The 13,360-nt window shown below is 38.7% G+C and overlaps 1 protein-coding gene across 6 annotated transcripts in view; it reads left to right on the plus strand.

The window, feature by feature from the left end:
• The window catches only part of spire1a (spire-type actin nucleation factor 1a), a 54,989-nt gene that overhangs the window by 2,283 nt on the left and 39,346 nt on the right, over positions 1-13,360 (plus strand). For all 6 annotated transcript variants that reach the window (XM_055219951.2, XM_055219952.2, XM_055219953.2 and 3 more), the window contains exon 2: positions 2,680-2,711. In XM_055219951.2, the coding sequence (XP_055075926.2) occupies positions 2,680-2,711 (32 nt within the window). The remainder of the gene's footprint in view (positions 1-2,679; positions 2,712-13,360) is intronic.

A 13,360-nucleotide genomic window follows, 5' to 3' on the forward strand; every position in this document is an offset into this window, starting at 1 on the left:
AATGGTTTGGTGCTGGCTGGAGATGCCAAGGTCATGGGTATAAAAATAATGGAAAAAGCGGTGCTCTGTGGAAAAATAACGTCTTCCAAATGTAAATGTGAAAATGTGTCATCATGAGATATAAACATTGACCATGTGGTTGACTTAGAAGTCACCTACTATGAAAATGTCACTTTTATATTGTTTGAACATAATTGTGTGTCGCCTGATTGTACACAACCACCCTGTAATGATAATAATCTTCCCACTCCATTTATTTTAAATTCCCCATAACCTCAACAGTCTCACGAGACAAGCTGTTGGCATTTTCTGAGCAAACTGATGTCACTTTGCGCAGGCCCCGCCCACAACTGTTTAAAGATCACAGCAAGGCCTTTATTTTTAATTTTTTTTGCATAATTCATTACTGAACAATTAAGTAAGGTGATTGCCTGTGTATGTTTTTGGTATGATAACTGTAAACACAGCAGCTCAATTGCATTTAAAGGTACAAACACAAAACGAGCTTTGTCAACATGGTATAATAAATGATCTATAGGGATTTTGTACCTCTAAAACATTAAAAGCAAATTCTGGGGACACCTAAGACTAAACTTACATCGTGAAAAATTGCCGTATTAGGTGGCATAATATTAATTCTTAGAAAATGTGTCGTGCTTTATAGGTTAGATAGATCTCATAATTAGTCTATGTCATATAGATTAAGAATGTCAAGCCTTTCACTTTCTGTTCTCAAGTTAATTTGATGCTTTGGTTCTGTCATGACTCATGAGTAAACCCTAAACCATTAGAATATTGCAAAATTGTTATGTGAATGTTAAATCATTTTAAGTTTCCTTTTAAAGTCTCATTTAAAAAAAAAAATTGTGTGGGTTTACACATTTGCCTTTATTTTTGTTTTGGTAGCTTCCCACCGTGCTAGACATTCAGTTAAAGAGGTTTCCATGGTAACCGGTTACCCTGTAAGGGATGAGTTAGATTCAGTGACCCTCTTTCATCCTTAGACAGGCAATAGTCATCTCCATTTTCATACAACGGACGCATCTATGACAGATGAATTTGAAGTATTGTTCAGTCGTAAGGTATCCCATAGATTTCTTTGCACAGTTCTGCTTTGATTTGTTGGAAGTGACCGTTGAAGTGACACTGGACTCATTCATTGTAGCAACGCTGAACTCTGGGTCTCAGCCAATCCCAGAAGAGACTCTTTCTTTTAATGCTGTAACATTATACTCCCAGTGCAACTGAAGAGTGGCCTAAAAGACAGACATTATGGTTCTAGCCTCTGTGTAGATGTCCTGTGTCTCAGGTTCAATGGGCACAAATTGCCCCACAGTCTGTCTGTCTCTAGATTGAGTTCAATATTTCATGTGAACGTTGTTAGGGGTGAACCCCTGGGACCCTCAGTGTAATATAAAATGGGGGGAGGGTTTATCATGGTCAATTTCCCCTCTGCGTAATTTATCTATGGCTGCAACCCATACTGCACATTTCTGTCTTAAAAAAAAGCATCTTTATTACGGAAGGTGTGTCTGAAGCATGGCCAACAGCCAATCACAGTGTCTACAACACATGCTCCTCTGTTCTTCGGTCTTGCATAAACATAATTGGCTGGCTCTGCACCAAGTTATTTTCATAAGGCGATCTGATTGATGGATGCACGCATTAGCACTTGAAAAGTTGAGAAATGTTCAACTTCTGCCATGAGCAACGACAGTGACGCGACACCGACGGATCCAGTTCAGTTCAGTTCGGCAACGCATGACGTTACTCATTCAAAGTAAATAAGAATCGTTAAAGGCGGAGTGCACAATGTTTGAAAAACGCTTTGGAAAAGGTAGTCGGGCTGATTACCAAAACACACTTGTAGCCAATCAGCAGTAAGGAGCGTGTGTACTAACCGTCATCCTTGCCTGGGTTGCGTATGTGTGGGGTGGGTCTATCAAAAGAAGGTCCAGATTCTATGGGGGTAGGGGCGTGTTTGTTTAGGTGATTTCATTGGCTTTCAAACATTGTGCTCTCCGCCTTTAACGGTACATTCACACGGACGAAAGCAATCACAGTGGCCGCAACACATGCTCCAGTCTTCCCTAAACGTAATTGACTGGCTCTGCCTAGGTTATTTGCATAAGGTGATCTTATTGGCTGATGCACGGGCTACCACTTGAAAAGTTGAGATATGTTCAATTTCTGCCGCGAGCAACTGCAGTGACGCAGCGCCGAAGGATCCACAATTCAGTTCGGCAACGCATGACATCACCCATTAAAAGTGAATGGGAAGCGTTAACGCTTACGCCCCGTGTGAATGTAACGTTATGACGCTGCTACTGATAGGAATGATACCTCCAATCATGTGGCTTTAATTTTGCCTGGAAGGGTAGCAAAAAAAAATCCCAAAGATTTGTTTTTTGTCAAAAACACGAAATTTGTAATTATTACCTTTTTACATTTGTAACCCTCTCTGTGAAATCTTGGCTAAAGTCTCATCATCTAATTTTAGATTAGGAGCATCAAAGTTTGATTTCAATCAATGATTTTACATTGATTTAAATTTTTGGCAGGACTATGCTCAGTCAGAATGTTCGTTACATTATGTAGGATGAAAAAGATTGTGCTATTTTTAAATATTGTTTGGTTTAATATTTCCCATTTAACCGATTTGTTTTCTCTCCTCTACAGATAAACCCATAACGCCCAGCACATCAACAGAGGTGAGTCATCGTTTAGCTTTTGTTGAGGTGGTGCAAGACTGGTTTTGGACTTGACAATGAGTCATTGTGTTACTATATTTGGAAAAGAGCACCAGCTTGATACACCACATTCATATCGTACGATTAATAAAACCCTCCTTAGAAACAAAGATAGTTTTCTCGACATGTTTATTTCTTAAGGTTTCGAGGCTTTGTAGGCACCCTTCCTCGAACCTGAGGAGCATCTGTTGTGGTTGACTCTCTTGTGAGTGGTGTGAACATCTTTTATTGAGATTTAGGTGGATGGTTTTCAGGACTTTCTGGGTCTTCAGCAACTGCTTTGACTCTCTCAATGTTATTCGTTAGCGGCCATTTGTTGGCTTGCCTCAAAGATTTAGTGTTTGCTCTCTAAAGCTCCCTGGCAACTTTCTGAAAGCTGTGCTGTAACTTGGTCAAAAACTGAGATTTCCCAAGCTGTGAGAGAGCTCCTGCTGTCTGCCTCATGTGGGACACAACATATATACTGTTTTTCCTTTAACCATACAGTTTCCAATGGTTTTCAAAGATGAAACTTTTATGTATTGTTGGTTGTTTTAGAAATTATAAGAAATATAAAAAAGATACAAGCGGTAACAGATGGGTCCACGCGGTGATGCACACTGACTGCACTTGGCCACATGCACACAAAATTGCAAACCGTAAGATCATGTGCCTGTGCATGTACACAGACCACCTTCCAAAACAAGATTATCAACAAAGTGCTAGTCGGTAGACTCGTGATGTTGAATGGGAAGATTCTGCCTCCTTCTGTACACAAACACCACCTCTTCTGCTGTCAACTGTCTAGATAAGCATACATTCAAAAGTGTACAGTAAATATTTATAAGCCATGTGTTAGCTTTCGATTAAGGAACGTTCTCTGAAACAGTCTTCCAATGAAACATGAACCCCATTCACACAGCACTTTGGTCCCAGATAATTTCCGTAAAAATGGCAGAGAGGCAAACATGTCCCAGATATGTTCTGGCATTGCTTCCGTAATGAGGACCTAGAAAATTGCGGTTACATTCACGGAAAGCATTCTGTGTGAACAAGATGCAGAAACAGTGTCGTAAGGGTGTGCCGTAGTGAGGATGCACGTGTCATTGCAATAAGAAGTACTTTAAATACGCCACGTGTCTTTATGGGATCTTTACGGTATGTGTGTGAATTGCACGCACATATTCCAGAAAATTATTGGCAGTGTGAATGAACCAATGGTGCGTACACGTCACGTCTAGAGCCTCCCTGACTGTATTTTAAAGCAACACTATGTAGTTTCCATATAAAAATGACTTACAGCTCCCCCATGTGGTAGAAAAGCGCAACAGTGCCTGGTATCAGACACTCTTCTGCAGGCAGGGAGAGGGTGGGGCTGTGTGCTCTACCCTCCACCGCCACTGTCAAAGTGTGCTTGTAGCAGCTAGGAGGCTGCTCAGGTTGCAGCAACAGTACCATTTGTCCAGTTAAAAGTTGTTCTATCACTGAAATAATTTTAGAGACATTATTTAAAGGTAAAAAAACTACATAGTGTTGCTTTAAAGCAAAGAGCTGCTATGTGCTCATTCGAGCAATAAATTGTGGGATTCCATTTTAAAGGGCACCTATTTCATTGCTAAAAAACGATGAATTTTGTGTATTTGGTATAATACAATGTGTTTGCATGGTTTATGGTTTAAAAAAACACATTATTTTCCAAATACCATACATTTTTGTAGCTCTAGATTTTACTCTCTTCCTGAAACGCACAGATTTGAAAAGCTCTGTGTGCCTGATTGGCCAGCTAACCTGTACGTTGTGATTGGCCTAAATACCTCTGATGTCAGCCGGACATGTGGCGCTCCTTACCATGTTTGAAAGATTCGCTCACAATGCAATGCTGACAGGTGTTAACTTGCAGGCTGTGAGTCCGAAGCGGGATGAATTGTGATAAAGTCGGTCTTGTCTACATCACTAATCCCAGGAAGTAAACTGTTGCCTACAATCCATGTGTTTGTTGTAGTCCAAGAAAAGAGATTTACGTGGAAACGTTAATTCGCGTCATTGACCACGTTTACATGCACCCTCATAATGCGATTATAATGGGATTTTGGCAATACTGCTATTATACTTTACCTCATGTAAACGCAATACTTCGATAAAAATAATGCGATTAAGCTCATAATCGCAGTGAGTATAATCGCATTAAAAGAGGTGGCGTACGCCGTTTATAATCGCAGTATGCGTCCATGTAAACGCTTTAATTGCATTTATACCGCACTAACTGAAGTGCGTGTGTGTTTTAGTCACGCACCTTACGCACAAATTTGTTTTAAACTTGACATTAGGAAGTTTTACGTGAACTCTGCCAACACGACTCGCTGTCAGCAATCTGCCTTCATCCAGAAACAGCTCAAATAACACGACGGCAGTGTATAAAACCTTAAGGACATTATAACGATAATTATAACGATAAATATATTAGTGACCACATCATAATGACAACTTCATGCTAATTCGCTTAACGAGCGCGGCATTACCTAATATTAGATATTTCTTGTAATAAAAACATTTTTTGCACTGAATATGTAAATATGCTGTTCTTGTTGCATTAACACAGCGGGAAACCAGCAGATATCCTCAACTCGCTGCGTTTCGCGTAACTAAACAATGAATGTAGTAGTTTGTGTAATAATATCTTACCTTTTGACATAGTAAGTGTGGTAGAAAAAGTAGTGAATTTCACAGCAACTGCATCAGCACTGGATACCTGAGGGTAATTTTATGCTATAGACCTCAGCAATGAATGAGCTTTTCTACTGCATTTCAAGTGCGCATGCACTTCAAGTTCAAATAGATTTGATTGGCTGTCAATAGTTTATCGTTCATCATGTGCCAAAATCGCTATTGTTATAGTTGTTGGGTGAACTCCGTGATCTTTAATATAAAAAGATTTTTAAAACTATTTTTGTAGTTATTGTTTTAATATGAACGCCATTTACAGGCACTGTCATATTATTTCTGTCTTCATCACGGCACCGGATAATGAAATGCATCCATAACAACGTGTTTGTCATTTAACGTAAGTAAATTAAAACAGTGGACCATATATGTGAGTTCATCATTTGTGCTCTGCGTTGGGCTATGTGTGAATAATCCGAAAATAAAAACTGCATGTAAACAGGAGTGAAGAGGTGAGCTCCAGTCATGTAAACATCTTACTGCAATTAAGTCCTTACTCGCATTATTGGAAATAATCGCATTATTGGTGTACATGTAAACGAGCTCATTGTTTACTTTGGGGTTTGTACCTTTTGCATATCGTTAACGTGTACTAATACACACTTACACACCAAAGGAAATGTAAAAACAAGAATCAGACCATAGGTGCCCTTAACTATGCACTAAAATACACTAAATATAAAGTATCTCATTACTGTATATTTTCCAAATATAGATTTAATGTAGTTTTCCACCAATAGCAGTAGAATACTAATGCTCTGTTTTCAAAAACCAATTAGATGAAGGTTTCTTGGTACACTTAATGTTATGCAAACCATGAAACATAAGCTGTCAGATTGGTGTATTGATTTCTTTTCCAAATTGGTGTGGATCGGAGAAGTGCTTTCAGCTGGGGTGCATCCAGCCCCTGAAGTACAACCACACTGGCATTTGGCACTGCCCTGAATAACATGACATGATCTAAGCCAGTTTACTTCATTAATACTGTCATACGGCCAGCAAGATTTCAATGTTTTATAAATAGGAGAATAGTAATCAGATTTAGATGCATTGGCTTCTCACCAGGGACCCACTCAATCAAATTAAGACTGAGAAATTTGTGGCTCTCTAAGTGAAGTGTGCATTATAAAATGCTAGAGACTAACTATGAGTGTCCATCAACTGCTCATTATAGCTAACATGACCCATAAACCTTGAAGGATGAAAGACCAAGACCATTTTGACTGTTAGGTGTCGGCAGCTTGCATGTTTCCTTCCTAGTGATGCACGGACAAAAAGGATTTGGCCTAAGATCCAGTTCAGTGGCTAAAGGGGATTAACAGGAGTCCTTTCAAGCATCAGGTTTTACTACCTATCAGAGGTTTGATCTCTCAAGAGAGAGACAGTTGCTAAACAGGCTTAAGATGAGGGGTAGGAATGTTGAAGAAGAATATCGAACCATAAATTCCCAGTTCAAATTCCCCATCAGTGGATTCTAGTAATGGCAATGTGTTTTCAAGAATATGCCTCACAAACACCCGTCATCTTACTTTCTGTTTCTGTGGTTTTGGATAACTTGTTTGTTAGCTCTGAGCTTAGTAGCCTCGTGGTTTAATCCCCGGAGGTTTTCTTTATCAATGCACAAAGCCTGTTTCTTTTGCATCACTGCATAACTTCCATTCCTCAGCTGGCCAACTGTTTGTATGTGTGTGTGTGTCTTTGCGAACACTTTGGTCTGGTCTCACATGGTCATTGATGGGTAAATGATCCCAGTCAATTTGACATAAAGTTCTGACTTTTTAGCCATGTAGCAAGCCTTGGAAAACAAGTGGTGATCTTTTTTAGCATCTGTTTTGCCTTCTGAAAGATTAGCTGAAGCATGATACAGGTTTGGAACAAGAAACAGGGACAGTATCTCTGAGCTGTAGCCGGATGCCAACTTTGGACAAGCTTTGTTTGTTTGTGGTCAGTTAAGGAAAGCACTTAACTTTGTGATGTAAGGCAGTGGAGTGTGAAGGCCAGCCTGGATTCTGTGTAGTTCACCGGTCATAAAATAGACAAGCATAGAAAATACACAGATGACTGAAGCTATCCAAACACAGTCAAGATTTTGTTACCTGTTGGAAGATGGGTCCAGATGGTTGATTAGTCAACTAGTATACATTTCTTAGTTGTATGAGTCTTAGTTTAAAGTCCCTGTAAAGACAAAAAATGTATGGCTGAAACATGCCACTAAGGCTGTAAACTGTGTAGTACTGAATTTCAGAGTTAGATTGTTAAACAATTTTCACCATTTCTGAGTTCAGGATTTTTAAGGCGTCTTAAAACGGTTGCTCGTCGACACACTTGAGCCACCGCGCATGGCCCCGCCCCTAACCCCCCATTCAGGCAGTAGCAGAGCGACGCAATCTCATTCATTTCAATGGAAACCGGGCGACTTCCGGCGGCACGAGTGAAAGTGACCGTTGGCGACGTATGGGCGTGTCCAGCGACGCGAGAAAGTTAAGAAAAGTTAAACTTTATGCAAATGTCGAGCGAATTTCGGGAGCGACTACCAGTGAGAACGAAGCAGTGAAGTTCACGTCATCCTTCTCTCGTCAGTTACTGGCGTTGATGGTTCTCATTTGTTTATGACAAGCAGGTTTAGAAACGCCTCATTGAAAGAGACGGGCGACACACAGCGATAACATCGCTGGCTGTCTGAATGCGGCGTCACACAATCACAAGCATCCGTTCAGGTTGTAGCTGTATTTGAAAGTTGAGACAGACTTGGAGCTTTCTCGCAAGTGGGTGTGGTTTCAGCGCCAACAGCGGACACACCTCCACTGCTTGAGAACAGAGAATCCTGCCTGTTTATTTTATTGACTTTCTGTTGTCAAAACACATTTAATAGCTGACTTTTAATTGTTGCAGGCACTTGTAAGGAAAATGACGTTAAAGAGGTGACCTTCAAGAAAATAAATCTAAATGCAATTCTTATATGGACTATGATAGTTCAATGCCATTTAAAATTATTTATTCTGTTAATTTGTTGATTACTGTATCTTTCAGTTAAAGTATATTTTTGAAAGGCTCTCTCTCTCTTTCTCTCTCTCGCGCGCTCTATTTTAAACCCAATGAGTTCAGTATAAAAGCGCAAATATCTTAGCCTATACTACTGCAAAGGGCATTATTAGCCACTCTCTTATAAAACAGTACTAACGCATTTGAGAAGAAACACGACAAAGATTTGCATGTGAAAACTGTACGTCTAGAGAAGAGATACAGAGCTACTTCAAACTATAACTGTCACATTAATAATCTGATTTCTATTAAATAGTATTAACTCTGACTGCATGTTTATAGATATATTCATAGATATAGAATAATTAAGTGAGAGACAAATATAATGCCTAGAGCAGGGGTCGGCAAGTAACTTTGGCCGCGGGCCAATATTTTTTTTAGCCAGTAGATGGCGGGCCAACTGTTGTTGGCACACTTACGTCTTATTTTGAATTAGCCTAGTATAGGCTATCTGATCTTTTGTCAAGAAACATTGTCTTTATTTCCTTTTTAAAAGACGAAAGACGGCATTAAAAATGGCTAAAAACATGGTAATGGGTCTGTTTATCATTCGTTCGATCGTTTTTTTTTTTCAAATTAAAAACAAAAATGAAAAAATTAACCACCACGGGTTTTCTGATTGTGTGCTCAGATAAAAAAATTAATTACTGGATTAGACATTTTTTTAATTTAACTCCTTTATAGGCATAATATATCAATGAAATCATTTTGAACAGATCAAGTACTATAGTGGTAATATTACAGGCATTTATGCTCTCATGAAATACTCTTACAGTCCGACTTTTGAACTATTCCTTTTTTTATTAATATTTAACCGGGACACACACATACACACCTAAGGTTTAAGGAGGTCTCCGCTGGACTGTTTTTTGTCCAGCTCCGACAAGGTTCTATTCATACATTCATTTGTGTTCACCCGCTTTATTTCCCGACCTGACGGGTACGCAAAACTTAACGACACGTTTCGTTTCCAGAATCTCAAATTCAAATGTCTCTAACGAAAAGAGACAGATAATTTTAAATGTTATACAAAAATTGTGTTCGTGCCAATAAAAATATTATTTTAACATTGTATTCATTGTATTTATAATGAAATATAAATAATAAATTAAATGGGACAAAGCCTCTCACTCAAATTTCTCACCATCATAAACCGAGTTGGTTGCGGAGTTGCTGTTCAAACTGCTGAACATCCTCCTTTGCCAAATTTATAACGTTTTAAACGGAGGTAAAGATCAAAGAACTATGCGTTAGGAAAATTAATAATGGCTTTATTTTAATAGACATGTAAAACCATATTTTGGCGGATTACTTTTATTTTTTTAACGAATTTCCCTGCCCATTTAGTCTTAATAATTAACGGTAAACGAACTTGACTTGCTGTTTTCGAAGACAGGTCGAACCTTAGGTCGGGCTCGAGCCCCAAGTTCAAGTAGCAGAAAACAACAGTATTCCTTTCAAATCTACTTTAAAAGTGTGTTAGTTAAAATATTATTGCAGTAAAAGAGTTTATTTTTTATCATATTTTTTAAAGTAGATTTCTAAAAGCCAGCAATTACTTTTCAGTAATTTGCAATGTCACGGAGTTTAACGTCTTCACGCGTGATGAATTGACATGATTTACTTAGTAAATTTGCAAATGATTCATGAAGTCATACCTCTGCAATTATTTGATCGATTGTGTTTTAGAAGTATGCTCAAACTCTAATGACAGTTATGATCGCGGATGCGCTGGTAGAGAAAGAGAACGAGAAAAAGCGGCCCGTTAAGATAGCTATTATACGCATTTTTTTTCAGGACATTCTTGCTATTTGTCAGTGTGTTATACGCGAATAAAAAATAATGAAAAAAGTTCAAAAGTCGGACTGTAAGCGAATGAGACTTACAGGAAAGCATGGTTGCTATTCAAACCCTTATTAAAACCCTTATTAAAATGTAATCTGTTAGTACCTGATCTGTTAAATTTATTTCATTGGTATATGTCTGCTAAGGTGTTCAATTAAAATTTGTCCGAACCCGTTTTCATTCATTTTTTTATTTTTGATCTGAGCGCACATTCAGAAAACGAGTCGTTGGATTTTAGTTCAGGAAATAAATAATAGAAAAACAAGTCGTTTTTATTTATTTTCTTTTTGGTTTTGATTTGAAAAAACGAATGAAGGAATGATACACGGGGCCATTTTTGTAAACTGTTATTGTAAAATAAAAAAGTCTGATTAAAAAAAAATTAAAAAACGGATTTCAAATTAATCCGGCGGGCCAGAAACTATTGCTGGCGGGCCACTTTTGGCCCGCGGGCCGCCAGTTGCCGACCCCTGGCCTAGAGTAAGGCACTATCTTTGTAAAACTGCTTTTAAAAAAACGTAAGTACTAACTCTGGGATTTTAAGCATTTCTATGTTACCCCAAAAGCTAATAAAGGAATGGCAAAAACACAACTGTTACAACACTGCTTAGTTAATCTACAATAAACAGATAATAATGTTACTGAATACTGAACAAAAAATGTAATTCAAAATAGTCATGATGCGTAACGTATCGGGACCCTTGTATCGGGATACGTATCGTATCAGGAAATTGGTGGCGATACGCAGCCCTAGTAAGTATTCATGTGGCTAAGAAACATGTCTTATTTGGGTGTGGGGGATATATTACCCTAAACAAGCCTATTAATGCAGGGCTTTAAAGGTAGGGTATCACATTTTGAAAAATGCTAACGGTAGCCGATCCCACCCTCCATTCAAATCGCCATCCAAAGTCACGCCTCTTTCAAAAGACATGAACACGCACAGATCAGATGGTCACATCTCATGTCTCATTCACTAGTGAGAAAACTTTGCAGTACAAAGTGAATAACACTTCCAAAATAACCAACATAAACAACTGGTTTACATCAGAATAAGTTTAAACACACTTTCAGTTGTGTAGACGTAGTCATATATCAACTATATCATTACGCTAATCCGTAAACGAACACAAATTTCATAAGCAACACAATGTTTCATCAAAGTAGAATATCTGAATCCATCTCAATAAAAACATATCGCGTACCTACCAGGGCTTCAGACTGCCACCAAAATTTGAGAGTGTGCCACTGAATTTTACATCCAGTCGCACATGTGAGACCAGTAAATGTGATCTTTTTTTGTGATGTGACACTGAATTTGAAACAGCACATTGTACTTTCTCCATCTATCATTAAAGCATTTATTAGTAAAAGTACAGTGTAAATTAGTAGAAATGTGAATATTTGGTTAGCATGTTGATTTATTGTGTGTGCCCCTAAATTGTCTGGTTGTGCCCCTAAAATTTTCAGTTGGGGGCCACTGTGCTCCTAGTGAAAAAAGTAAGTCTGGAGTCCTGTGGTTGGTTGGTTAGTCAGTCAGTCAGTCAGTCAAGTTAGTTGGGTTGGTTGGTTGGTAACTCAGTCAGTGACGTTTTGAGCTCGTCCACTTTCGACCACTTTCAACCACATCCAGAGGTGGTCGAAACCACTTTCGATCGGATCGCTTTGGAGTTGCGGAACGCACATGTGGTTGAATGCGTTCGAACAGCCACACGCGACCTCCTTCTCTCCGCCCATTTATATAATCTGAGGTATTAAACACAAAACACTGTGCAGCATGTTTACTTGCTAAACAAGCAGTGCACTCCGACATAATATTAGTTTGCGTCCATATAAACTCATAATTACTCCCGCTCGGGTTTGAATGACAGCAGAGAGACTCGCCCACCGTCTCACAGACCACCCCCTCATAGTATTCAGCACAGAAGCGGTCGAAAGTGGACAAAAGAGACGGATTTAAATACCAGGTGTAAACGTAATGTGTCTCTCTCGTCCACTTGTGATCCGATCGATGAAAACACATCTTAATACCAAGTGTAAACAGCCCCTAAGTTCACCCTAACTAAGAGGCCAGTTCTTGGACAGTTTTCACTACAGTAAAAAAGATTACATGTTGCAGACATGGGGATTGTTTTAAGAAACCTGTACGATGAAATAATTTGTTATCTGAGCTTTATCTATAAGATGGAGGTGCAAAAGGAAAACGTAGTAGTACACAGAGACTACAGTACAGTAAAACAGTGTGATGCTTCTTGTTATGTAAAGAAATGCTGTACAAGATGTTTTTCCTGAACGTCCTAAGGATTTTCTAGAAATAAGGTAGTAGGAAGGATCTTTCCAGCATCTAACAGTGGGACTACTTGTGTTAAACCCAAAAATGAAAATTATTTCATAATTTACACACTCGTTGTTACAAACCTGTATACATTTCTTTGCTCTGAGACCCCAGAACCCCTTTTCTTTTTTCCTACTATGGAAGTCAATGGGGCCTCTGATCGGATTGGTTAAACAATCCTCAAAATATCTTCATGTTCATCAGAACAAAGACATTTATACAGGTTTGTAACAACATGAGTAAATGATGACAGAATTTACTTTTTTGGGTGAACTATCCCTTTAATGTACCCCTGTCTGTACCTTGCTGTAGGGCTCTGGATTTAGGCCAGATCGTTATGTAACCGTTCATTTACTCTTTCATTCACTCTCATTTTCTCATACTCATTCTCTTCCTTAGTCTGTTGCTTTCAGTGGTTCATTGCTGTGCCAGACTGGTGCGTAGATGTCTGTAGTTTAGAGTTCAAAATGGTGCTTTTGCCAGTCCTCAAATGCCCCGATACTACTTATGTTCATATAGAGTGGAAAATTAAATTGCACCTATCTGGTAAATGCCATTTTATCAGCCAATTGGATTTTAACCAGCTGCCTCAGGTTTATAACTTAAATTTTTTTATTAATTAGTTTTTTGGAACCAGCTGCCCCCACATTTGTTGTGTTAGTTTTCTTTCTCTTTCTTTTTTTCTTTA

Source organism: Misgurnus anguillicaudatus, chromosome 20 (genome assembly GCF_027580225.2).
Source record: "Misgurnus anguillicaudatus chromosome 20, ASM2758022v2, whole genome shotgun sequence".
Classification (NCBI taxonomy): Eukaryota; Metazoa; Chordata; class Actinopteri; order Cypriniformes; family Cobitidae; genus Misgurnus; species Misgurnus anguillicaudatus.